The 27,566-nt window shown below is 44.7% G+C and overlaps 1 protein-coding gene across 5 annotated transcripts in view; it reads left to right on the top strand.

The window, feature by feature from the left end:
• Nucleotides 1-26,928, top strand: part of LOC139550121 (guanine nucleotide exchange factor VAV3-like) — a 102,875-nt gene extending 75,947 nt beyond the window's left edge. For 2 of the 5 annotated variants that reach the window (XM_071360763.1, XM_071360762.1), the window contains exons 21-27: nucleotides 4,392-4,457; nucleotides 4,657-4,691; nucleotides 4,895-5,011; nucleotides 8,519-8,606; nucleotides 11,880-12,012; nucleotides 23,922-24,070; nucleotides 26,311-26,928. In XM_071360763.1, coding sequence (XP_071216864.1) covers nucleotides 4,392-4,457; nucleotides 4,657-4,691; nucleotides 4,895-5,011; nucleotides 8,519-8,606; nucleotides 11,880-12,012; nucleotides 23,922-24,070; nucleotides 26,311-26,352 — 630 coding nt within the window. In that variant the 3' untranslated portion in view covers nucleotides 26,353-26,928. The other 3 variants (XM_071360765.1, XM_071360767.1, XM_071360764.1) reach the window with 3 other exon arrangements.
• The last annotated feature ends 638 nt before the right edge of the window (nucleotides 26,929-27,566 follow it).

Raw genomic sequence — 27,566 nt, 5'->3', positions numbered from 1 at the left:
CCTCATGGCTTAGTTTTTGCTCTGACATGCACTGTCAACTGTGGCACCTTATATAGACAGGTGTGTGCCTTTCCAAATCATGTCCAATCAATTGAATTTACCACAGGTGGACTCCAATCTAGTTGTAGAAACACCTCAAGGATGATAAATGGAAACAAGAAAAAAAAACTATTTTCGCTTTGTCATTATGAGGTATTGTGATGTCATTATGGGGTATTGTTTGTAGATTGAGGGAATAAACAATTTAATACATTTTAGAATAAGCCTGTAATGTAACAACATGTGGAAAAGGGAATGCACTGTATTAAGGATATTTGTTTATTAATTCGACACTTAAAAAAAAAACAATATTCTGGGCTATCTGGAGCTTCCCCTTCATAAGCTTAGATAAGCCCCCAAACCAGTAATTACTAGCGTAATCAAAATGGCATTGAATGAGGGCAGTGGCCCTCTCATGGAGTCCTTAACAAGCAGCTTGGACTTTCTAGCCGATATCTTAGTCCTGGCAATAACATAACCCTAGCACTTTAGTGGTCATGTGTCACGGATTCCCCCGGTACTGCTGCTCATTCCGTGCACCAGTTCCGGAGGTCTACTTCATCGGCCTCTAGGCGTCACTGAAATGTCACATTCCCATGATTAGTAACTGTATATATGTGCCGTCTGTTCACCATTGTCTTGTCGGTTATTGTTCCCATGTCCGTTGGTCTTGTGAGTACCTGCGCTTTGTTGTTTTGGCTTTCGTGCTGCGTGTATTGTGTACTCATTATAACGGGTCTCGTCCAGTGTATTGTTGTGCCTTTGTTATTACGGGTGTCGCCCTGTGTAGTGTATTGCGGGTCTCGTCCTGTGTATTTATTATTTTACCTCGCTCTGTGTGTTTGGGTTACGTGTTTGTTTTGGGCTTCGTCCCTGTGCCTTTTCATGGCATGTGGTATATTTTGGGGTGGAGTATTAAACCCCCATATTACGAATTCCTGCGCCTGTCTCCAATCATTTATACAACTTGACTTCATGCTCACACCTCCCAAGCTTCCATAAAGGATGCATCCCAGGTAGCTAACAGAGGTTTTAGTCGTTAGCACCTCACCCCCTAGCTCCAGTCTGATTTCAAAGGACCTACACAATTTAGGTCTGGACACAAAATGAATTGCCTCAGTTTTACCTAAGTGCAGAGATCGTTTATTATCTCCAAGCCATTTGTTAATGTTAGTAAGCTTTGTGCTAAGTATGCGCTCCAACATAGTTTTACTTTTGTGAGACACCAGAAGTGTAGAGTCATCCACATAAAGGAAAAGACAGCCAGAACAAGCATCTTTCATATCGTTTAAATACAGTAGAAACAGTAGAGGGCCAAGGACGCTCCCCTGCGGAATGCCACAACTCATTGGTTTTGCCTGAGACAGTGAACCATTAACCTCTACTACTTGCTCCCTACCTGACAGATAGGACTTTACCCAGCCTAGAGGGATACTGCTCAACCACAGTGCCTCCAGTTTGGAGATTAGGAGACAGTGGTTAACTGTATCAAAGGTCTTCTGTAGGTCAAGCAGTACCATTCCACAGAGATTTTCCCTCATCAATCTCGTTCCTGATGAAGTCAGTCAAGTAAAGTAGACATGAATCAGTGGAGTATGTTTTTCTAAAACCCGACTGAAAATCAGACATTAGACTTTGTTTGTTGATATATTCATAAGTTTGCTCATGTACAACTCTCTCCAGGATCTCTGATGTTACACTGAGGATAGATACAGGCCTGTAATTCCCAGGGTCAGACTCTATCCCCTTCTTATACGGAGGTATAACTTTAGCTTGTTTCATGTCCCTGGGAGAGATGCCTTGTTCAAGAGAGAGATTAGCCATATGTGTAATACAAGGGGCGATTTTTTTTTCCAGAGCATTTAATCTGCTAGCATACTGGCTATGTTAGGTGTTGCTACCTTTGTAAAAAATTTAAATAATTTTGCTGAACCCCTAACTCGGCATAATACTTCTTGACTTGTGTCAAGGGTGGATGTGCAGCAGGTGGGATGGAGTGAGGCGCAGGACACAGAGGATGAGTAAAAACGGACTTTACTCAAATACAACATCAAAATAATATCCACGCAGGGAAAACAATTCAGCTCACAAAATGTAGCGACAGCTTAACACAGAACAAACACGCACAAAACCATGGGGGGAACCAGAGTGTTAAATAAGGAACATAATTATGGGAATGGAAACCGGGTGTGTACAATGAAGACAAAACAAATGTAAAATTAAAAGTGGATCGGTGGCGGCTAGAAAACCGGTGACGTCGCCCGCCGAACGCCGCCCGAACAAGGAGGGGGACCAACTTCGGCGGAAGTCGTGACAACTTGGTTGTTTCCGTACAAACCAGAACTGGTGGGCAGCTTACTGGTGGCAGAACTGAAAAAATAAAACCACTCTGCTTTATCGTATACCTTCTCTCACCTGAAGTTCAGTCCAATACTGTTTAATGTGTTTTTGGTTCTACAACCTAGTTCCTTAAATGATTTCCAAAGCTTTTTAGAGTAATTTTTGTTCTCAATCATTTTATCAGCAAAATAACACCCCTTAGCTTCATCCATCGTGCTCTGTGCTTCATTTCTGTGACGTTTATATAGAACAAAATCAGGCTGCTCTTGAGAGTTCTTACATTTCTTAACGACCTTATTCCATTAGCTGCTTCCAAGGCAGCAGCTAATCTTCCTGGGGTCCAGCAACATTAAGTTTAAAATATGACATTAAATTTCATAACACTTTACCCAATACATTTAGCATGTTCCCTCAGGCCACTACTCCACTATCACATATTTACAATACAACATCCATTTGTACGTGTGTGTAGAGTGCATGTCTTATCATGTTTATGTGTGTCTGTGCCTGAGTGAGTCTCTTCACAGTCCCCGCTGTTCCATAAGGTGTATGTTTATCCATTTTTAAAATCTGATTCTACTGCTTGCGTCAGTTATCTGATGTGGAATAGAGTTCCATGTAGCCATGGCTCTATGTAGTACTGTGCGCCTCCCATAGTCTGTTCTTGACTTGGGGATTGTGATGAGACCTTTGGTGTCTTGTTGCGGTATGCATGGGTGTCTGAGCCGTGTGCTAGTAGTTTAAACAGTCACCTCGTTGAATTTAGCATGTCAACACTTCTTACAAAAACAAGTAATGATGAAGTCAATCTCTCCTCCACTTTGAGCCATGAGAGATTTACATGGATATTATTCATGTTAGCTCTCCTTGTACATTTATGGGTCTGCCGTGCCGCCCTGTTCTGAGACAATTGTAATGTTTTGCATCACTAGTGTGTTGGTGACTGCTGCATCACTAGTGTGTTGGTGACTGCTGCATCACTAGTGTGTTAGTGACTGCTGCATCACTAGTGTGTTAGTGACTGCTGCATCACTAGTGTGTTGGTGACTGCTGCATCACTAGTGTGTTAGTGTGTTAGTGACTGCTGCATCACTAGTGTGTTAGTGACTGCTGCATCACTAGTGTGTTAGTGACTGCTGCATCACTAGTGTGTTAGTGACTGCTGCATCACTAGTGTGTTGGTGACTGCTGCATCACTAGTGTGTTGGTGACTGCTGCATCACTAGTGTGTTGGTGACTGCTGCATCACTAGTGTGTCAGTGACTGCTGCATCACTAGTGTGTTGGTGACTGCTGCATCACTAGTGTGTTGGTGACTGCTGCATCACTAGTGTGTTAGTGACTGCTGCATCACTAGTGTGTTGGTGACTGCTGCATCACTAGTGTGTTAGTGACTGCTGCATCACTAGTGTGTTGGTGACTGCTGCATCACTAGTGTGTTAGTGTGTTGGTGACTGCTGCATCACTAGTGTGTTGGTGACTGCTGCATCACTAGTGTGTTGGTGACTGCTGCATCACTAGTGTGTTGGTGACTGCTGCATCACTAGTGTGTTGGTGACTGCTGCATCACTAGTGTGTTGGTGACTGCTGCATCACTAGTGTGTTAGTGACTGCTGCATCACTAGTGTGTTGGTGACTGCTGCATCACTAGTGTGTTGGTGACTGCTGCATCACTAGTGTGTTGGTGACTGCTGCATCACTAGTGTGTTGGTGACTGCTGCATCACTAGTGTGTTAGTGTGTTAGTGACTGCTGCATCACTAGTGTGTTAGTGTGTTAGTGACTGCTGCATCACTAGTGTGTTAGTGTGTTGGTGACTCTTGCATCACTAGTGTGTTGGTGACTGCTGCATCACTAGTGTGTTAGTGTGTTGGTGACTCTTGCATCACTAGTGTGCATCACTAGTGTGTTAGTGATGCAGCAGTCGGAGGAGGTCCACGGGGGAGGAGGAGGGGATGGATGTTGCTCCCAGACTAATATAATGTGATTAACCAACAACCATGTGCCGTTGCAGGGCAAGATCTTGGCGACGAGAGAGATTGGTTTCTTTCCCAGCGATGCCGTTAGGCCGTGCCCATGTGTAAGTATAGATGCTAATTTAACAACTTATTTAAAGGCTTATTAATGAAGCCTTCATAAACTTTCATAAGCCTTCTCATAAACTCTTTCTAATGCCTACGTTCTTCACAGGTGATTGCTCATTACTGCAGATGACCTCTAGTTGTATGCATTGATTTCATTTAGCTGGAAATAACTGTGTTTCTCACTGTCCCTCCCAGGTACCCAAACCAGTGGATTATTCAGCCCAGCTGTGGTAGGTGAAACAGCAACTCTTACACATTAGGAATAATAATGTCATTGTTTCTGGGTTTCCAATGGTTATTTGTGGACTGTTTGTGATTGTCTAATGATTGTGTAATAGTTGTGTGTTGATGGTTGTCTGATGGTTGTGTGTTGGTTGTGTTGATGGTTATCTGATGTCGTCTTATGGTTATCTCATTGTTTTCTCATGGTCAGGTTTGCAGGGCCAATGGAAAGGCAGGAGGCGGCGGTAAAGCTGATGGACAGAGAGAACAGCACCTACCTGATCAGACACCGGACCAGAGAGTCTAACGAGTACGCCATCAGTATCAAGTAAGTGGACCTTGGGGCCCGGGGTGTGTGTGTGTGTGTGTGTGTGTGTGTGTGTGTGTGTGTGTGTGTGTGTGTGTGTGTGTGTGTGTGTGTGTGTGTGTGTGTGTGTGTGTGTGTGTGTGTGTCAGCATCATGTACGTGCAGCAGGGCCATGTTCTTCCCTACCAGGACCATGGTGTAACTGTCACGTCACACTGTCCTGTTCAAGAGCCATTGATAGTCTGAAAGCCGTTTTTTGGGGACAGTGTTTTTACCTTCCAGATTATATGTGGAGCAGGAAATTACACCTTCAGCTGTTCCAAACAGAACCAGGATTTAACTGTCGTGTCACTGGACACGCTCATGGTCAGTTAGCCATTCAGTAAGTCTTAGAGCAGAGACGTTGTCCAGTTATTCGGCTACGGTCTATGGGCTAGAGAGACTATGAAGTAGAGCAGAGTCGAGGGGCTCGGAAATGGTGTCTGGTAATGTGACACAGCTCTCCAGCCAGTGGCATTCAAGCCACAGTAGACTCTTATGGTGGACTCTATGGTTATCAAGGTGGACTCTATGGTTGTCATGGTGGACTCTGTGGTTATCAAGGTGGACTCTATGGTTGTCATGGTGGACTCTACGGTTGTCAAGGTGAACTCTATGGTGGACTCTACGGTTGTCAAGGTAGACTCTATGGTTGTCATGGTGGACTATATGGTTATCAAGGTGGACTCTATGGTTATCAAGGTGGACTCTATGGTTGTCAAGGTGGACTCTATGGTTATCAAGGTGGACTCTATGGTTGTCAAGGTGGACTGTGGTTGTCATGGTGAACTCTATTGTTATCCAGGTGGACTCTATGTTTGTCAAGGTGGACTCTATGGTTGTCAAGGTGGACTCTATGGTTGTCATGGTGGACTCTGTGGTTATCAAGGTGGACTCTATGGTTGTCATGGTGGACTCTATGGTTATCAAGGTGAACTCTATGGTTGTCATGGTGGACTCTATGGTTATCAAGGTGAACTCTATGGTTGTCATGGTGAACTCTATGGTTGTCATGGTGGACTCTATGGTTATCAAGGTGGACTCTGTGGTTGTCATGGTGGACTCTATGGTGGACTCTATGGTTGTCATGGTGGACTCTATGGTTATCAAGGTGAACTCTATGGTTGTCATGGTGGACTCTATGGTGGACTCTATGGTTGTCATGGTGGACTCTATGGTTATCAAGGTGGACTCTATGGTTGTCATGGTGGACTCTATGGTGGACTCTATGGTTGTCATGGTGGACTCTATGGTTATCAAGGTGAACTCTATGGTTGTCATGGTGGACTCTGTGGTTATCAAGGTGGACTCTATGGTTGTCATGGTGGACTCTGTGGTTATCAAGGTGAACTCTATGGTGGACTCTACGGTTGTCAAGGTAGACTCTATGGTTGTCATGGTGGACTCAATGGTGGACTCTATGGTTGTCATGGTGGACTCTATGGTTATCATGGTGGACTCTATGGTTATCAAGGTGGACTCTATTGTTGTCAAGGTGGACTCTATTGTTGTCAAGGTGGACTCTATGGTGGACTCTATGGTTATCAAGGTGGACTGTGGTTGTCATGGTGAACTCTATTGTTATCCAGGTGGACTCTATGTTTGTCAAGGTGGACTCTATGTTTATCAAGGTGGACTCTATGTTTGTCAAGGTGGACTCTATGGTTGTCATGGTGGACTCTATGGTTGTCATGGTGGACTCTATGGTTATCATGGTGGACTCTATGGTGGACTCTATGGTTGTCATGGTGGACTCTATGGTTATCATGGTGGACTCTATGGTTATCATGGTGGACTCTATGGTGGACTCTATGGTTGTCAAGGTGGACTCTATGGTGGACTCTATGGTTGACAAGGTGGACTCTATGGTTGTCAGGTGGGCTCTATGGTGGACTCTATGGTTGTCAAGGTGGACTCTTTTGTTGTCAAGGTGGACTCTATGGTGGACTCTATGGTTGTCAAGGTGGACTCTATGGTTGTCAAGGTGTTACGATCAGTTAGGATAGCCTTCCACAAACTTCCACAAACGGGTAGCCTTCCACAAACTTCCCACAATAAGTTGGGTGAATTTTGGCCCATTCCTCCTGACAGAGCTGGTGTAACTGAGTCAGGTTTGTAGGCCTCCTTGCTTGCACACGCTTTTTCAGTTCTGCCCACACATTTTCTATAGGATTGAGGTCAGGGCTTTGTGATGGCCACCCCAATACCTTGTCCTTAAGCCATTTTGCCACAACTTTGTAAGTATGCTTGGGGTCATTGTCCATTTGGAAGACTCATTTGCGACCAAGCTTTAACTTCGTGACTGATGTCTTGAGATGTTGCTTCAATATGAAGTGCACCAGTCCCTCCTGCAGCAAAGCACCCCCATAACATGATGCTGCCACCCCCGTGCTTCACGGTTGGGATGGTGTTCTTCGGCTTGCAAGCCGCCCTCTTTTTCCAAACTTAACGATGGTCATTATGGCCAAACAGTTCCATTTTTGTTTCATTAGACCAGAGGACATTTCTCTAAAAAGTACGATCTTTGTCCCCATGTGCAGTTGCAAACCGTAGTCTGGCTTTTTTATGCCGGTTTTAGAGCAGTGGTTCTTCCTTGCTGAGCGGCATTTCAGGTTATGTCGATATAGGACTCATTTTACTGTGGATATAGATACTTTTGTACCTGTTTCCTCCAGCATATTCACAAGGTCCTTTGATGTTATTCTGGGATTGATTTGCACTTTTCGCACCAAAGTACATTCATCTCTAGGAGACAGAATGCGTCTCCTTCCTGAGCGGTATGATGGCTGCGTGGTCCCATGGTGTTTATACTTGCGTACTATTGTTTGTACAGATAAACGTGGTAACTTCAGGCTTTTGGAAATTGCTCCTAAGGATGAACCAGACTTGTGGAGGTCAACAATTTTTTTTCTGAGGTCTTGGCTGATTTATTTTGATTTTCCCATGATGTCAAGCCAAGAGGCACTGAGTTTGAAGGTTGGCCTTGGAATACATCCACAGGTACACCTCCAATTGACTCAAATTATGTCAATTAGCCTATCAGAAGCCTTCTAAAGCCATGACATCATTTTCTGGAATTTTCCAAGCTGTTTAAAGGCACAGTCAACTTAGTGTATGTAAACTTCTGACCCACTGGAATTGTGACAGAGTGAATTATAAGTGAAATAATCTGTCTGTAAACAATTGTTGGAAAAATGACTTGTGTCATGCACAAAGTAGATGTCCTAACCGATTTGCCAAAACTATAGTTAACAAGAAATTTGTGGAGTGGTTGAAAAACAAGTTTTAATGATTCCAACCTAAATGTATGTAAACTTTCAAATTCAACTCTATTTACTTAACATTTTTCCCAAAACCGCATTGTTGGTTAAGGACTTGTAAGTCAGCATTTGAATGTAAGGTCTACTACACCTGTTGTATTCGGCTAATGTGACAAATAACATTTTATTTGGTTTGATTAGCTAAAGCCTAGCCATTCTCTGCCCACAGGATCAACGACGAAGTCAAACACATCAAGATCCTGACAAAGAATGCGTGCTTTTACATCGCAGAGACCAGGCTGTTTAAGACTGTGTTGGTATGTCGTGTTTTGGTCCCACTTTGCAATTTAACACGCAATACAGTATACATAATTATACCACCGCGTTGTTGAATACTCTTTTCTGATTGGCTAGAAGGGCATTATAAAACCAGATAATGGAAAGTTGGAAAAGATAAGATATACTTTATTAGTCCATACAGGATGGGAATTTGTCTTCTGCTTTTTATCCAACCTCCCCGATATACACACACAAACACACACACACACACACACACACACACACACACACACACACACACACACACACACACACAGCACACACACACACACACAGAGAGATATGTAGGACGCCTTGCAATGCATGATGCAGAAAGTACCTACACTGCAGCTTGTTTCTAGTTATAAAGTGGCAGCTATGCTGAATCAACATCCTCACAAACTGCAGCTGGAAATATTGGAAACGTAGATTTAGTGAGTGCTAATGCTGTCAAATAGCTAGCTCGCCTCAATTCGTTTCTAGTTTAGTGACGCTGTGCTGTCAAAGTCCTCCCTCATGATTCTAGTTTAGTGAGCGCTATGAACATGTCAAATCTCTGGTCCCTACATGTTTCTAGTCATTACGCAAGTGGCGCTATGCTGTCAAATCCTCCCATGTTTCTAGTTTAGTGGTGCTATGCTGTCAAATCCTCCCTCATGTTTCTAGTTTAGTGACGCTGTGCTGTCAAATCCTCCCTCATGATTCTAGTTTAGTGGCGCTATGCTGTCAAATCCTCCCTCATGTTTCTAGTTTAGTGGCGCTATGCTGTCAAATCCTCCCTCATGTTTCTAGTTTAGTGACGCTGTGCTGTCAAATCCTCCCTCATGATTCTAGTTTAGTGGCGCTATGCTGTCAAATCCTCCCTCATGATTCTAGTTTAGTGGCGCTATGCTGTCAAATCCTCCCTCATGTTTCTAGTTTAGTGACGCTGTGCTGTCAAATCCTCCCTCATGTTTCTAGTTTAGTGACGCTGTGCTGTCAAATCCTCCCTCATGATTCTAGTTTAGTGGCGCTATGCTGTCAAATCCTCCCTCATGTTTCTAGTTTAGTGACGCTGTGCTGTCAAATCCTCCCTCATGTTTCTAGTTTAGTGGCGCTATGCTGTCAAATCCTCCCTCATGTTTCTAGTTTAGTGGCGCTATGCTGTCAAATCCTCCCTCATGTTTCTAGTTTAGTGACGCTGTGCTGTCAAATCCTCCCTCATGATTCTAGTTTAGTGACGCTGTGCTGTCAAATCCTCCCATGTTTCTAGTTTAGTGGCGCTATGCTGTCAAATCCTCCCATGTTTCTAGTTTAGTGGCGCTATGCTGTCAAATCCTCCCTCATGTTTCTAGGTTAGTGGCGCTATGCTGTCAAATCCTCCCTCATGATTCTAGTTTAGTGGTGCTATGCTGTCAAATCCTCCCTCATGTTTCTAGTTTAGTGGCGCTGTGCTGTCAAATCCTCCCATGTTTCTAGTTTAGTGGCTCTATGCTGTCAAATCCTCCCATGTTTCTAGTTTAGTGGCGCTATGCTGTCAAATCCTCCCTCATGTTTCTAGGTTAGTGACGCTGTGCTGTCAAAAATCCTCCCACATGATTCTAGTTTAGTGACGCTATGCTGTCAAATCCTCCCTCATGTTTCTAGTTTAGTGGCGCTGTGCTGTCAAATCCTCCCATGTTTCTAGTTTAGTGGCGCTGTGCTGTCAAATCCTCCCATGTTTCTAGTTTAGTGGCGCTGTGCTGTCAAATCCTCCCATGTTTCTAGTTTAGTGGCGCTGTGCTGTCAAATCCTCCCATGTTTCTAGTTTAGTGGCGCTGTGCTGTCAAATCCTCCCATGTTTCTAGTTTAGTGGCTCTATGCTGTCAAATCCTCCCATGTTTCTAGTTTAGTGGCGCTATGCTGTCAAATCCTCCCTCATGTTTCTAGGTTAGTGACGCTGTGCTGTCAAAAATCCTCCCACATGATTCTAGTTTAGTGACGCTATGCTGTCAAATCCTCCCTCATGTTTCTAGTTTAGTGGCGCTGTGCTGTCAAATCCTCCCATGTTTCTAGTTTAGTGGCGCTATGCTGTCAAATCCTCCCTCATGTTTCTAGTTTAGTGGCGCTATGCTGTCAAATCCTCCCTCATGTTTCTAGTTTAGTGGCGCTGTGCTGTCAAATCCTCCCATGTTTCTAGTTTAGTGGCGCTATGCTGTCAAATCCTCCCTCATGTTTCTAGTTTAGTGGCGCTATGCTGTCAAATCCTCCCTCATGTTTCTAGTTTAGTGGCGCTATGCTGTCAAATCCTCCCTCATGTTTCTAGTTTAGTGGCGCTATGCTGTCAAATCCTCCCTCATGTTTCTAGTTTAGTGGCGCTATGCTGTCAAATCCTCCCTCATGTTTCTAGTTTAGTGACGCTATGCTGTCAAATCCTCCCATGTTTCTAGTTTAGTGGTGCTATGCTGTCAAATCCTCCCTCATGTTTCTAGTTTAGTGGCGCTATGCTGTCAAATCCTCCCTCATGTTTCTAGTTTAGTGGCGCTGTGCTGTCAAATCCTCCCATGTTTCTAGTTTAGTGGTGCTATGCTGTCAAATCCTCCCATGTTTCTAGTTTAGTGGTGCTATGCTGTCAAATCCTCCCTCATGTTTCTAGTTTAGTGGCGCTATGCTGTCAAATCCTCCCTCATGTTTCTAGTTTAGTGGTGCTATGCTGTCAAATCCTCCCTCATGTTTCTAGTTTAGTGGCGCTGTGCTGTCAAATCCTCCCATGTTTCTAGTTTAGTGGCGCTGTGCTGTCAAATCCTCCCATGTTTCTAGTTTAGTGGCGCTATGCTGTCAAATCCTCCCTCATGTTTCTAGTTTAGTGGCGCTGTGCTGTCAAATCCTCCCTCATGTTTCTAGTTTGACCAGCTGTTTTCAGCAACTGATATGTTTGAATTCGGTTGTCGTATTGGCAGGTTTGCTAGCAACAAACTATTTAGCTAGCTTCTAGCCTAATGTTTGCATTGCGGTCTCCTCGTAATGAACAGTGACCAGTGTCCTGACGAAAAGGCAAACTTTTCTAACTATGCCAGGCAAAATCGGTTATTATCAGCTCATTGTTATGGATGTATCCAAATTAATAGCAATAGAAAACAGTTTATTAAACAAACGCAAATGCAGCTACTTTGCTGTTATTCTGGCTGCAGAGGTCGTGACCATGTTAGCCGTAGCTAGTTAGCAAGCGAGGAATACGAACCGCTAGCAACGGAACATGTAGAACCAACAACTTGGTCGCTTCTATAAATATATATTTATTTTTAAACACCCAGGACCTGGTAGACTACTACAAGGAGCATTCTCTGAGGGAGGGCTTCAAGAGTCTGGACACAACACTGCAGGTACCATTCAGGGAGCCAGGCAACGGGAACAACATGCCCCGAGGCATCCGACACACTGGCACTGGTGAGTACAGGACAGATCCCTATCCCCACTAACATAATGGTCTAATGCCTCTACACCTGCATTGCTTGCTGTTTGGGGTTTTAGGCTGGGTTTCTGTACAGCACTTTGAGATATCAGCTGATGTAAGAAGGGCTTTATAAATACGTTTGATTTGATTTAATGCACACTGCCACTGGTGAACACAGTGTGAACACCACCGGTAGTCGCTTAATGGTCTAGTACAGTAATTGGTGAGTACAGGAGGCAACTGAATCCCATCACCACCATATATATCTTGTTTTTGTATTTTGAAATGTTTAATTCAAATCACTTCCTCAATTGACCCCCAACACTCGTTGGAATGTGTTCAAAGAAGTGAGTCCTGAAATTAGGATGTCTGAATGTTCTCATGGTTTTATATCCAACAAGATATCACAGACTCACGTCATTGATCTCTCTGTTTATATCACAGCACAGCCAGAGAACATTGTACATGTGTACAGAAAATATACATGCTTACGCTCACTGCTTGCACAACCAACTCCCAATTTTCAAACCAAAAAATATTGTTGTTCAATTAAATAAAATCTGCTTTTAGCACTTACGCTTATTAAACACTCCAGTGAAAAATAGTGTTATATTCAAATCACAGCCCTGTTTTTGACTTACTGTATTTAAGTGGTAATTTGACTCTCAAGAGGAACACATCATGCTATCAGTATTCCATGAAACACCTAATAGTTGTCTATTGAAATGTTTAGTTCGATTAGGAAACAAGCACACATTTGCCCAGACAGTGTAAATACGCAGGCTTCTTTCGCCTCTGCAAATCATCCTCCTCCACAGCCTGCTTTTAGCACAGTGAGATTTAGAAATGGCCACCTGTCTGCATTTCTCTAATATTCAACTGTACATATTCAGATATTCAACTGTACATATTCAGATGTTCAACTGTAGATATTCATATATTCAACTGTACATATTCAGATATTCATTCGTGTCTAGACCTTGTACCACATGGAAATGAAGGCCGTAGATATGGCCAGACTGGAATATTTGACCTTCCCTCAGCCCTGATATAGCCAGATTGGAATATTTGACTTTCTCTTAGCCCTGATATGGCCAGACTGGAATATTTGACTTTCCCTCAGCCCTGATATGGCCAGACTGGAATATTTGACTTTCCCTCAGCCCTGATATGGCCAGATTGAAATATTTGACTTTCCCTCAGCCCTGATATGGCCAGACTGGAATATTTGACTTTCCCTCAGCCCTGATATGGCCGGATTGGAATATTTGACTTTCCCTCAGCCCTGATATGGCCAGACTGGAATATTTGACCTTCCCTCAGCCCTGATATGGCCAGATTGGAATATTTGACCTTCCCTCAGCCCTGATATGGCCGGATTGGAATATTTGACTTTCCCTCAGCCCTGATATGGCCGGATTGGAATATTTGACTTTCCCTCAGCCCTGATATGGCCAGATTGGAATATTTGACTTTCCCTCAGCCCTGATATGGCCAGACTGGAATATTTGACTTTCTGATACTGTAAATATTCAGGCTGTGATGAAATCAGTGATATGTAGGCCTAGTCAATACGTAGCTCTGTATGTATCTAAGCCAGTCAACAGTCAATACCACTCTCCACAGCCTCAGAGAGCTCTACAAGATGCCAGTGATCTTAGTCAGTAGAAGAAGCAGCAGCAGTATGAGCAGCGCTCAGCACCCAGGCATTATGAATCAATGTATTGCTTTGCTCCAGTTCAAACCAGAAGCACAACAACAACAACCAAACCTCATAAGGATTGCGTTCCAAATGGTCACCTATTCCGTTTACGGCGCACTACTTTTGACCAGGGTCCGTAGGGGTCATGTGATCACCCCCTTTTGCAGGATAACTTTCCTGCCTATCTGAGGTTTAAAAGGGCTTCTGGGGTTTGTAATTTTCACTTTAAAATTTCAGAATTGATTTTCCCCCCCTTAGGACCAAACCCTACAAAAAAATGGCCATGAATTATAATCCACATAATTATTCACAGTTCCTGTTGCTGCAGGATTATTTTCCTGCTTTTTCAAACTGGCTCAAATTAAGATCCTACATCTGTAATAAGGAATAGGGTGATATTTATGATGTACCCCTGGTAGTGCACTATATAGGGAATAGGGTTCCATTTTGGGATGTACCCCTGGTAGTGCACTATATAGGGAATAGGGTTCCATTTTGGGATGTACCCTTGGTAGTGCACTATATTGGGAATAGGGTTCCATTTTGGGATGTACCCCTGGTAGTGCACTATATAGGGAATAGGGTTCCATTTTGGGATGCACATTAAGCTAACTGATGCTCCAGACTGAAGCAGCAGCACTCTGTAACAGCCAGTGAAAAGGAGGAGAGGACACACAGTGTGTGTGTGTGTGTGTGTGTGTGTGTGTGTGTGTGTGTGTGTGTGTGTGTGTGTGTGTGTGTGTGTGTGTGTGTGTGTGTGTGTGTGTGTGTCTCCCAATGAATGTATATATGAATGGACAAAGTCATTGATAACGTTCCTATTTGTATTTTTGTATTTATTATGGCTCCCCATTAGTTCCTGCCAAGGCAGCAGCTATTCTTCCTGGGGTTTATTATGGATCCCCATTAGTTCCTGCCAAGGCAGCAGCTACTCCTCCTGGGGTTTATTATGAATCATGAGAGATTGACATTCATATTATCAATGTTAGTTCTCTGTATACATTTAAGGGCCAGCCGTGCTGCCCAGTTCTGGGCCAATTGTGATTTTCCTAAGTCTCTCTTTGTGGCACCTGACCACACGGCTGCACTGTAGTCCAGGTGCGACAAAACCAGGGCCTGTAGAAGTAGGGCCTGTCTTGTTGATAGTGTCCCCATCTTAGCTACTGTTGTATCAACATGTTTTGACCATGACAGTTTACAATCCAGAGTAACTCCAAGCAGTTTAGTCACCTCAAATTTCCACAGTATTCATTACAATATTTAGTTCACGTTTCGGGTTTAGTGAATGATTTGTACCAAATATGCATAAATTAAGATACTTCCACACCTCATTCCTTTTTTTTCTTCTTAGGCCAATTAAAAGATGAGCCCCCACTTGTCACAAGTCGGCTCATAGCCTGTGACAAAAATGACGGGACACAAACAACAGGTATAGGCCAATTAAAAATGTTCTTTATTATAAACCAAACTATTAACTTTAAACTAAGAAAAAGGAATGAGGTGTGGAAGTATCATAATGTAAGGTGTATGTAAAGTGCATGGATGCGTGAATCTGTGTGTGTGAATATGACTGAGTGAAAACTATGCAAAACTACAAAGGAACAAACAAAACAGGATCATACCTGGAGGAGCAGAGAGAGAGAGAGAAGTGATTAGTGAAACAGCAGTTTAAATACCCTGAGCCCAGGTGACTCCAATCACTAACGACCCTCCTCTGCCTGCAGGAGGAACCGCATAGACACACTGGCTTTACTCAGACAGCTTTCCTGCGGAATTCCTGACTCTACCTGGATTATGATGGAGATGCTTCCATTAAAGAACACCCTCTGTGTTCTGTTAGATAGGTATCTCTTTATCCACAACATAGCAGGGGGTGTAAAGCCATAACACATACGTTTTTCCAGGAACCGACTATGATCAATAATGTCAAAAGATGCACTAAAAGACTAATAAAACAGCTCCCACAATCTTTTTATCATCAGTTTCTCTCAGCCAATCATCAGTCATTTGTGTCAGTTCTGTGAATGTCCTTCCCTATAAGCGTGCTGAAAGTCTGTTGACAATTTCTTTACTGTAAAATAGCATTGTATCTGGTCAAACACAATTTTTCCAAAAGTTTGCTAAAGGTTTATAAAGCGGCCTTAATGTTCTTGGGTAGCGGAATTACTTTTGCTTCCCTCCAGGCTTGAGGGCACACACTTTCCGGTAGGCTTAGATTGAAGATGTGGCAATATCGTCCTCTATTATCCTCAATAATTTTGTTGTCAGACCAAATTACTTATATCATTGTTGATAAACAACGATAATTGTTTTCACCTCTGTTCACACTCACTTTTCAGAAATCAAAATTACAATGCTTGTCTTTCATAATTTGCTCAGTTATGTTTGGTTGGATGTGTAGTGTCGGTGTTTGTTGCTGGCATGTCATGCCTGGGTTTACTAATGTTGCCTGAAAAATCAGTAAAGTAGTTGGTAATATCAGTGGGTTTTGTGATGAATGACTCATCTGATTCAATGAATGACGGAGCTGAGTTTGCCTTTTTGCCCAAAATTTCACTGAAAGTGCAGCAAAACTTTTTATGATCATTCTTCATATAATTTATCTAAAGGATAGTAACTTTATTTTATCTTTGTTTCATAGTGTAGTTTCTTCTTCGTTTTATTCAGTTTAATCATATGATTTCTCAATATGCAGTACGTTTGCCAATCGGTTGTGCAGTGAGACTTATTTGTTATTGATGTTGCCTCATCCCTCTCAACCGTGCATTTGTTCGATGATGGTTGGGATGAGGGGTGAAGGATAGCTGAACGTGAGAGTGGTTTTATTCAGAGTTCGATAATCAATGCAAGGGCGCAGTCCCCCATCTTTCTTCTTAACAAAAAATAGGCTTGAGGAGGCTGGTGACGTAGAGGAGTGGATAAAACTCTGCTGGAGGCTCTCCTGTACGTAGGTCTCCGGATAGGAGAGAGAATAGACGTGTCCTCTCGGGAGGGCTGTGCCAGACAGCAGGTCAATGGCACAGTCCCAGGTTCGATGAGGAGGCACGCGTGTAGCCTGGGTCTTGGAGAAAACCCGGTGCAGATCCTGGTATTCCTCTGGTAACTCCACTTGAGGGGCGTGGTCCGGACTTTCCACCGTAGTGGTGTTGACAGACACTACGAGACACCTCCCCTGACACTTCTGGATTGGAGAATTCCCTGGCTTGTCACCTCCTCACCTGTTTGTGGATAGACGGCAGGTTGGGGAGAAATTACTTTCCCCTCAAATCCTTTCCCCTCAATAGGAGCAGAGGCCCAGATTCCTTCTTCTCCTACGCTCTACCTCGGGCAAACATGCAAGCCCCCCTCCATCGGCTCTGGCCACAGAGCAGGTGTAGTCATGGGCTCCGGATTCTGCGCAGGTCTTCGTCGGAACCTCAGGAAGTTGTCCAAATGAATCGCCATGCTGATGAGCTGGTCGAGTGACAGGTTGTCATCACGGCAGGGTAACTCCATCTGTACCTCCTTCCGCAGTCCACTGCGAAACACGGTGACCAGAGCCAACTCGTTCCATCCGGTGGAGGCCCCAATGGTCTGGAACTCCAGGGCGAACTCCGAGGTGGTCCTAGATCCCTGGCGTAGTCGGAGTAGACGCTCAACCCCCTCTCAGCCCTCCACAGGATGATCAAACACAGAGCGGAAGAGGAGGGTTTTTAAAAGAAAATAAAGGTTTGAGCTCAGTGCTAACAGTATAACTCTGGTTCATAGGCACATGATTACTCGTATACAATAGCTGCAGGATTGACAGAGGAAATCACGGGAGATAGAGGAACATAAATTAGGTTGCTTACATTGTGTCTGCCAACTCCCCTGGGATAATGTACATTTGCTTCAGTATTACGACAACTCAGTGACACAATGGTAGGGATTATCTGAGCTGGGTTTGGGTATTGATAAGTCATTGTCTCAACGCAGCCTTGAAATGCGAGGACAGAGTCCAGGAGCGAAGATGATTTGGATGGACTCCTTCATTCTATTCCATCTTCTGTTTCCATGTGTCAAAGTTATCTATGGATGTGATTCCAACAGAGACATAACATGCGCAGTTTGAGCTACTCCAGAAAGTGATGTTGCAGGCTAGCTCAATGCTGCCCCCTCTAATTGGTTCAAGGACATACACTGTACAACAAAAAACATTAGGAACCTCCCCCTTAAGTATTGGTACCATGATTGTCTTCAAGTTTGTATTTTTATTCTAGCAAATTGAAGTTGGTCTAGGGTGTCAAATAAGGTGGAGGAGATATGATTCTTAACGAGCCTCTCAAAGCACTTCATGATGACAGAAGTGACTACGGTAGTCAATTAGTTCAGTTACCTTTGCTTTCTTGGGTACAGGAACATCTTGAAGCAAGTGGGGACAGCAGACTGGGATAGGAAGAGATTGAATATGTCCACAAAAATCCAAGCTAGCTTTATTTGACTAGACAAGTCAGTTAAGAACAAACTCTTATATACAATGACAGCCTAGGAACAGTGGGTTAACTGCCTTGTTCAGGAGCAGATTGACAGATTGTTACCTTGTCAGCTCAGGGATTTGATCTAGCAATCTTTCGGTTACTGGGCCAATGCTCTAACCACTAGGCTACCTGCCTCCTCAAGGTTTTTCGAGGGTTAACATGCTTAAATGTCTGACTCACGTCATTATGGGGTATTGTGTGATGAGTAAATATAACAATTTAATAAATTTCAGAATAAGGCTGTAATGTAACAAAATGTGGAAAAAGTCAAGGGGTCTGAATACTTTCGAAATGCACTGTACATTTGCTTGATCTTGAACTGAGCCTCAATCCAAATTGCACCTGCTTCTAGTACTTTGTTGGTTGGATGCACCAAGCTTGGCACACCTGTATTTGGGGAGTTTCTCCCATTCTTCTCTGCAGATCCTCTCAAGCTCTGTCAGGTTGGATGGGGAGCAACGCTGCACAGCTATTGTCAGGTCTCTCCAGAGATGTTTGATGGGGTTCAAGTCCGGGCTCTGGCTGGGCCACTCAAGGACATTCAGAAACTTGTCACAAAGCCACATCTGCGTTGTTTTGGCTGTGTGCTTAATGTTGTTGTCCTGTTGGAAGGTGAACCTTTGCCCCAGTCTGAGGTCCTGAGCGCTCTGGAGCACGTTTTCATCAAGGATCTCTCTGCACTTTGCGCCGTTCATTTTTCCCTCAATCCTGACTAGTCTCCCAGTCCATGCCACTGAAAAACCATGATAATTGCTTAGTAATGTGGACACAAAGGAACTTGAAGCTCTCGACCCGCTCCACTACAGCCCCACTGACGTGGATGGGGTGTGCTCGGCCCTCCGTTTCCTGCAGTCCACGATCAGCTCCTTGACTTAAATGTAAATGTAAATGTTGAGGGAGAGGTTGTTGTCCTGGCACCACACTGCCAAGTCACTGACCTCCTCACTGAGGAGGCTGTTTCATCGTTGTCTTTGATCAGGCCAACCACCATCGTCAGCAAACTTAATGATGGAGTTGGAGTCGCCACGCAGTCGTGGGTGAACTAGGAGTACGGGAGGGGACTAAGCTCAGACCCGGGTGTAAGCCAGGGAACCATATTGACCTGTGTTTGTTTATCACTGAGGGAGTGGGTGTAAGCCAGGGAACCATATTGACCTGTGTTTGTTTATCCCTGTGGGAGTGGGTGTAAGCCAGGGAACCATATTGACCTGTGTTTGTTTATCCCTGAGGAAGTGGGTGTAAGCCAGGGAACCATATTGACCTGTTTGTTTGTTCCTGAGGGAGTGGGTGTAAGCCAGGGAACCATATTGACCTGTGTTTGTTTGTCCCTGCTGGAGTGGGTGTAAGCCAGGGAACCATATTGACTTGTTTGTTTATCACTGAGGGAGTGGGTGTAAGCCAGGGAACCATATTGACCTGTGTTTGTTTATCCCTGAGGGAGTGGGTGTAAGCCAGGGAACCATATTCACCTGTTTGTTTATCCCTGAGGGAGTGGGTGTAAGCCAGGGAACCATATTGACCTGTTTGTTTATCCCTGTGGGAGTGGGTGTAAGCCAGGGAACCATATTGCGGAGTTGACTTGGGCTAGGGTGCACAATACGACCAGTCTGGCTATTCAGCCTCTCTGATGGGAACAGACGTGTGTGTGTGTGTGTGTGTGTGTGTGTGTGTGTGTGTGTGTGTGTGTGTGTGTGTGTGTGTGTGTGTGTGTGTGTGTGTGTGTGTGTGTGTGTGAGAACAGAAGTCACTGTTTGTGTGGTGGGAATTGCAGAGATCTGTATTTGACAGACCCCATGCTGGACTAAGGCGGTTACCTCATGCTGGCACGCTGGAGTGTGCGTGTGTATGACTGGTGGGTTGGCATGGAGAAAGATTTGACTTACATAAAAGTCACACACACACATACACACAAAATAAAAGTGGAACTAAACCCCTTTCTGGTTTTTTTCTTGGACAGTATAGGATGTCAAGGCTTAGAACAATGGAGATGGTTCTACACGCGTAAAATCTTCATTTGATCCTGCAGCAACAGGACATTTGAATTAATTATTATAACAAAAATATATATATATTATTACATTTTTCTAGGGGTTGATACATTTTTCATAAAGGAAAATAAACTCAGAAATGTCAAACTGGAAATTAAAAACTTTGGAAGCCTTTTTACATGTGTCATTTAGCAGACTCTCTTATCCAGATCCACTACAGTAGTGAGTCATTTAGCAGACTCTCTAATCCAGATCCACTACAGTAGTGAGTCATTTAGCAGACTCTCTTATCCAGATCCACTTACAGTAGTGAGTCATTTAGCAGACTCTCTGATCCAGATCCACTACAGTAGTGAGTCATTTAGCAGACTCTCTTATCCAGATCCACTACAGTAGTGAGTCATTTAGCAGACTCTCTAATCCAGATCCACTACAGTAGTGAGTCATTTAGCAGACTCTCTGATCCAGATCCACTACAGTAGTGAGTCATTTAGCAGACTCTCTTATCCAGATCCACTTACAGTAGGGAGTCATTTAGCAGACTCTCTTATCCAGATCCACTACAGTAGTGAGTCATTTAACAGACTCTCTAATCCAGATCCACTACAGTAGTGAGTCATTTAGCAGACTCTCTTATCCAGAACCACTACAGTAGTGAGTCATTTAGCAGACTCTCTAATCCAGATCCACTACAGTAGTGAGTCATTTAGCAGACTCTCTTATCCAGATCCACTTACAGTAGTGAGTCATTTAGCAGACTCTCTGATCCAGATCCACTACAGTAGTGAGTCATTTAGCAGACTCTCTTATCCAGATCCACTACAGTAGTGAGTCATTTAGCAGACTCTCTAATCCAGATCCACTACAGTAGTGAGTCATTTAACAGACTCTCTTATCCAGATCCACTTACAGTAGGGAGTCATTTAGCAGACTCTCTTATCCAGATCCACTACAGTAGTGAGTCATTTAGCAGACTCTCTTATCCAGATCCACTACAGTAGTGAGTCATTTAGCAGACTCTCTTATCCAGATCCACTTACTGTAGTGAGTCATTTAGCAGACTCTCTTATCCAGATCCATTACAGTAGTGAGTCATTTAGCAGGCTCTCTTATCTTGATCCACTACAGTAGTGAGTCATTTAGCAGACTCTCTTATCCAGATCCACTTACAGTAGGGAGTCATTTAGCAGACTCTCTTATCCAGATCCACTTACAGTAGTGAGACATTTAGCAGACTCTCTTATCCAGATACACTTACAGTAGTGAGTCATTTAGCAGACTCTCTTATCCAGATCCACTACAGTAGTGAGTCATTTAGCAGACTCTCTTATCCAGATCCACTACAGTAGTGAGTCATTTAGCAGACTCTTTTATCCAGATCCACTACAGTAGTGAGTCATTTAGCAGACTCTCTTATCCAGATCCACTACAGTAGTGAGTCATTTAGCAGACTCTCTTATCTAGATCCACTACAGTAGTGAGTCATTTAGCAGACTCTCTTATCCAGATCCACTACAGTAGTGAGTCATTTAGCAGACTCTCTTATCCAGATCCACTACAGTAGTGAGTCATTTAGCAGACTCTCTTATCCAGATCCACTTACTGTAGTGAGTCATTTAGCAGACTCTCTTATCCAGATCCATTACAGTAGTGAGTCATTTAGCAGGCTCTCTTATCTTGATCCACTACAGTAGTGAGTCATTTAGCAGAGTCTCTTATCTTGATCCACTTACTGTAGTGAGTCATTTAGCAGACTCTCTTATTCAGATCCACGACAGTAGTGAGTCATTTAGCAGACTCTCTTATCTAGATCCACTACAGTAGTGAGTCATTTAGCAGAGTCTCTTATCTTGATCCACTTACTGTAGTGAGTCATTTAGCAGACTCTCTTATTCAGATCCACTTACAGTAGTGAGTCATTTAGCAGACTCTCTTATCCAGATCCACTTACAGTAGTGAGTCATTTAGCAGACGCTCTTATCCAGAGCGACTTACAGTAAGTAGTGAGTGCATGCATTTCATTCCCGTAGGAATCTAACCACCCTGGCTGAGCCACAGGAGACCATTTTAAACGTCAAATACACAAGAAGTTTTACATTTATGTATTGCAGTAAAATTCTCCTGCAAACGTGTGGTCAAATTAAGATTCTACATCTGTATACAGTACAATGACTAACAACACAAACATGGTTGCTGAATTGTTTGGCACTTTCAATGTTTTGCTCACTAACTCTTCTCCCATCAGCTTTTGCTAGTCTTTTATGATTTTGCTAACTTTTCCCAACTCTCTCTCCCTCTGCTCTCTCTGAAACTTGTTTACATTGCTTGTGTTCTCTCTCCCCATCTCTCTCTCTCTCTCTCTCTCTCTCTCTCTCTCTCTCTCTCTCTCTCTCTCTCTCTCTCTCTCTCTCTCTCTCTCTCTCTCTCTCTCTCTCTCTCTCGCTCTCTCTCTGTTGGTCCCATGTTTTATGAGCTGAAATAAAGATCCCAGACATTTTCCATACGCACAAAAAAGCTTATTTCTCTAAAATATTTTGCACACCTTTGTTTACATCTCTGTTAGTGAGCATTTCTCCTTTTGCCCAGATAATCCATCCACCTGACAGGTGTGGCATATCAAGAAGCTGATTAAACGGCATGATCGTTACACACATGCACCTTGTGCTGGGGACAATAAAAGGCGAGTTTTGAGGGAGCGTAAAATTGTTAAGCTGACTGCAGGAATGTCTACCAGAGCTGTTGCCAGAGAATGGAATGTTCATTTCTCTACCATAAGCCGCCTCCAACATTGTTTTAGAGAATTTGGCAGTTGGTCCAACAGTACGCCAGCCCAGGACCTCCACATCCGGGCTTCTTCACCTGCGATATCGTCTGGGACCAGCCACACGGACATCTTATGAAATTGAGGAGTATTTCTACCTGTAATAAAACAATTTTGTGATTGACTAGGCCTGACTCTCAAGTGGGTGGGCCTATACCCTCCCTGGCCCACCTATGGCTGTGCCCCTGCCCAGTCATAGATCTCTCTCTTATTGTTTACATTGCCAAAGCAAGTGAAATAGATAATAAACATAAGTGAAATAAACCCAGCAAAAAAATGTACAGTAAACATTTGCACATTGTCATAACACTGTATATAGCGATAATACGACATTTGAAATGTCTCTATTCCTTTTGAAACTTTTGTGAGTGTAAAAACTCTCTCTCTCTCTCATCCATACTTTCTCTCCCTCACCACTTCTTTCTCTCTGAACATTCTGAACGTCTCTGTAGTCTGTCCTCCTGGCAGCTGGGGCTTTGTTCCTCCCTCCTCCTCTCCTTTCTGGTCAGGTACAGGTGCACTCTTTCTACTCTTTCTGTGTTCTACTTTTCTTTCTACAGCTTTTCTAGTCACTGTAGCTTACCTCATGCATTTCAAGTGTGTGTGTGTCAGTGTGTGTGTCAGTGTGTGTGTCAGTGTGCGCATGTCAGTGTGTGTGTGTGTGTGTGTGTGTCAAAGGAGGTTGGTGGGAGGACGAATAGGAGGACATTGTAATGTCTGGAATGGAATGAACAGAACAGAACAGAGTCAAACGGGGTTTCCATGCGTTTCATGTGTTTGATATCATTTCATTATTTAATTCCAGCCATTAGAATGAGCCCGTCCTCCTATAAGCACCTCATCACCAGCCTCCTCTGGTGTGTACTAACGAGCCTGTTGTTGTTGTTTGTGCCAGTGTTCTCTCCCAGGGTGGTGGGCATCGCGTTGGCACGCTACGACTTCAGCTCCAGAGACACCAGAGAGCTGTCTCTGCAAGAGGGCGACATAGTCAAGATCTACACCAAGATGGCTAACGGCTGGTGGAAGGGGGAGGTCAACGACAGGGTGAGTTAATATCTCTGGTGGAAGGAGAGAGGTCAACGGCAGAGTGAGTTTATATCTCTGGTGGAAGGGAGAGGTCAACGGCAGGGTGAGTTAATATCTCTGGTGGAAGGGGGAGGTCAACGGTAGGGGGAGTTAATATCTCTGGTGGAAGGGAGAGGTCAACGGCAGGGTGAGTTTATATCTCTGGTGGAAGGGAGAGGTCAACGACAGGGTGAGTTAATATCTCTGGTGGAAGGGAGAGGTCAACAGCAGGGTGAGTTAATATCTCTGGTGGAAGGGAGAGGTCAACAGCAGGGTGAGTTAATATCTCTGGTGGAAGGGAGAGGTCTGGTGGAAGGGAGACAACAGGGTGTGTTAATATCTCTGGTGGAAGGGAGAGGTCAACGACAGGGTGTGTTTATATCTCTGGTGGAAGGAGAGGTCAACGACATGGTGTGTTTATATCTCTGGTGGAAGGGAGAGGTCAACGGCAGGGTGAGTTAATATCTCTGGTGGAAGGGAGAGGTCAACGGCAGGGTGAGTTTATATCTCTGGTGGAAGGGAGAGGTCAACAGCAGGGTGAGTTTATATCTCTGGTGGAAGGGAGAGGTCAACGGCAGGGTGAGTTTATATCTGGTGGAAGGGAGAGATCAACGGCAGGGTGAGTTTATATCTCTGGTGAAAGGGAGGGGTCAACGGTAGGGTGAGTTTATATCTCTGGTGGAAGGAGAGGTCAATGACATGGTGTGTTAATATCTCTGGTGGAAGGGAGAGGTCAACGGTAGGGTGAGTTTATATCTCTGGTGGAAGGGAGAGGTCAACGGCAGGGTGAGTTTATATCTCTGGTGGAAGGGAGAGGTCAACAGCAGGGTGAGTTTATATCTCTGGTGGAAGGGAGAGGTCAACGACATGGTGTGTTAATATCTCTGGTGGAAGGGAGAGGTCAACGACAGGGTGAGTTTATATCTCTGGTGGAAGGGAGAGGTCAACGACAGGGTGAGTTTATATCTCTGGTGGAAGGGAGAGGTCAACGGTAGGGTGAGTTTATATCTGGTGGAAGGGAGAGGTCAACGGTAGGGTGAGTTTATATCTCTGGTGGAAGGGAGAGGTCAACGGTAGGGTGAGTTTATATCTGGTGGAAGGGAGAGGTCAACGGTAGGGTGAGTTTATATCTCTGGTGGAAGGGAGAGGTCAACGGCAGGGTGAGTTTATATATGGTGGGAGGGAGAGGTCAACAGCAGGGGGAGTTTATATCTCTGGTGGAAGGGGGAGGTCAACGGTAGGGTGAGTTTATATCTCTAGTAGAGGGGGGGGGGGGGGGGGTAAACGGCAGGGTGAGTTTATATCTCTGGTGGAAGGGAGAGGTCAACGACAGGGTGTGTTAATATCTCTGGTGGAAGGGAGAGGTCAACAGCAGGGTGTGTTAATATCTCTGGTGGAAGGGAGAGGTCAACGACAGGGTGAGTTTATATCTCTGGTGGAAGGGAGAGGTCAACGACAGGGTGAGTTTATATCTCTGGTGGAAGGGAGAGGTCAACAGCAGGGTGAGTTTATATCTCTGGTGGAAGGGAGAGATCAACGGCAGGGGGAGTTTATATCTCTGGTGGAAGGGAGAGGTCGACGGCAGGGTGAGTTTATATCTCTGGTGGAAGGGAGAGGTCAACGGCAGGGTGAGTTTATATCTCTGGTGGAAGGGAGAGGTCAACGACAGGGTGTGTTAATATCTCTGGTGGAAGGGAGAGGTCAACAGCAGGGTGTGTTAATATCTCTGGTGGAAGGGAGAGGTCAACGGCAGGGTGAGTTTATATCTCTGGTGGAAGGGAGAGATCAACGGCAGGGTGAGTTTATATCTCTGGTGGAAGGGAGAGGTCAACGGCAGGGTGAGTTTATATCTCTGGTGGAAGGGAGAGATCAACGGCAGGGGGAGTTTATATCTGGTGGAAGGGAGAGGTCAACGGCAGGGTGAGTTTATATCTCTGGTGGAAGGGAGAGGTCAACGGCAGGGTGAGTTTATATCTCTGGTGGAAGGGAGAGGTCAACAACAGGGGGAGTTTATATCTCTGGTGGAAGGGAGAGATCAATGGCAGGGGGAGTCTTTCATCCCACTTTAATTGAAACATGACTTCCTTCCGTCTGTGAAAGGTCATATTCTCCCTGCCGGTGAATCCAACGTTCCTGATCTTTATCTAGATGATAATGCATGTTGTTTCAGTGATCTTTCCCATATGATTTCCATTTTTTTTTGTTTTCATTGTTGGCAGGTGGGCTGGTTTCCCTCTACATATGTAGAAGAGGAAGACTGAGCTGGTTGGTTAAACCTCTGTTCTCAGGTGACACGGCTACAGCCCACACTGCACTACTGCTCCAGACATCCTCCAGGCTGTGGGGCTCCAGCATCCTGGCACTCTGATCGAACTCAGACAAGACAAAAGCCCCAAGCCAGACAGATGGAAGTAGAAAAGGCCCTCTATCCTCACCCATCCTCACCCTACCTCACCCATCCTCACCCTACCTCACCCATCCTCAACACACCCCTCCTCACCTCTCCCATCCTCACCCCGCCCCACCTCACCCCTACTCACCCCTCCCATCCTCAGCCCTCCTCACCCTTCCTAACCCCTCTCCACCTCATGCCCTCCTCACCCCACCCATCCTCACGCCTCCCAACCTTAACCCCTCCCCACCCATCCTCACCCTTCCCCACCTCATCTCCTCCTCATCCCTCCCTACCTCATCCCCTCCTCACCCCTCCCCACCTCACCCCTCCCATCCTCAACCGTCCTCACCCCTCCCTACCTCATCCTCTGCTCACCCATCCCCTCCTCACCCCTCCCCCCCTCACCCCTCCCATCCTCAACCGTCCTCACCCCTCCCTACCTCATCCTCTGCTCACCCCTCCCCATCCTCACCCCTCCCCACCTCACCCCTCCCATACCTCAACCTCCTCACTGCTCACCCCTCTCCTACCTCACCCCTCCTTCTGCTCACCCCTCCCCACCTCACCCATCCCCTCCTCACCCCTCCCTACCTCATCCTCTGCTCACCCCTCTCCACCTCACCCCTCCTCACCCCTCCCTACCTCATCCCCTCCTCACCCCTCCCATTTTCATCCCTCCTTATGACCAGCACTGTTCTATTTTGACTGCACTAGACTCCAGACTTAAAGTAGGGCCACTCCCTCCCTGGTTGAGAGTCAAACTTGATGAAGCTGTCTTCTCTTACCTTGTGTTGTTATTGATAACGTCACTGGTTAGTCTGACAGATTAGTCAATTATTAAACACTTCTTGGCATGAAAGCAAGAGATTTTTCTGCTTTTCAACACCCACAGTGTTTGAAGACTGTACACAATGTTGAAGACTTGTTTGTTGTGCTACTTTAATTCCATTATGTGACCGCTATGTTCCCCTTATATACAGTGAGCTCCAAAAGTATTGGGACAGTGACATTTGCATCTGCATTGCTTTGCTGTTTGGGGGTTTTAGGCTGGGTTTCTGTATAGCACTTTGTGACATCAGC

The sequence above is a fragment of the Salvelinus alpinus genome, chromosome 23 (assembly GCF_045679555.1).
Source record: "Salvelinus alpinus chromosome 23, SLU_Salpinus.1, whole genome shotgun sequence".
In the NCBI taxonomy this organism is placed as follows: Eukaryota; Metazoa; Chordata; class Actinopteri; order Salmoniformes; family Salmonidae; genus Salvelinus; species Salvelinus alpinus.
This window is presented reverse-complemented; position numbering and strand designations above follow the sequence as displayed.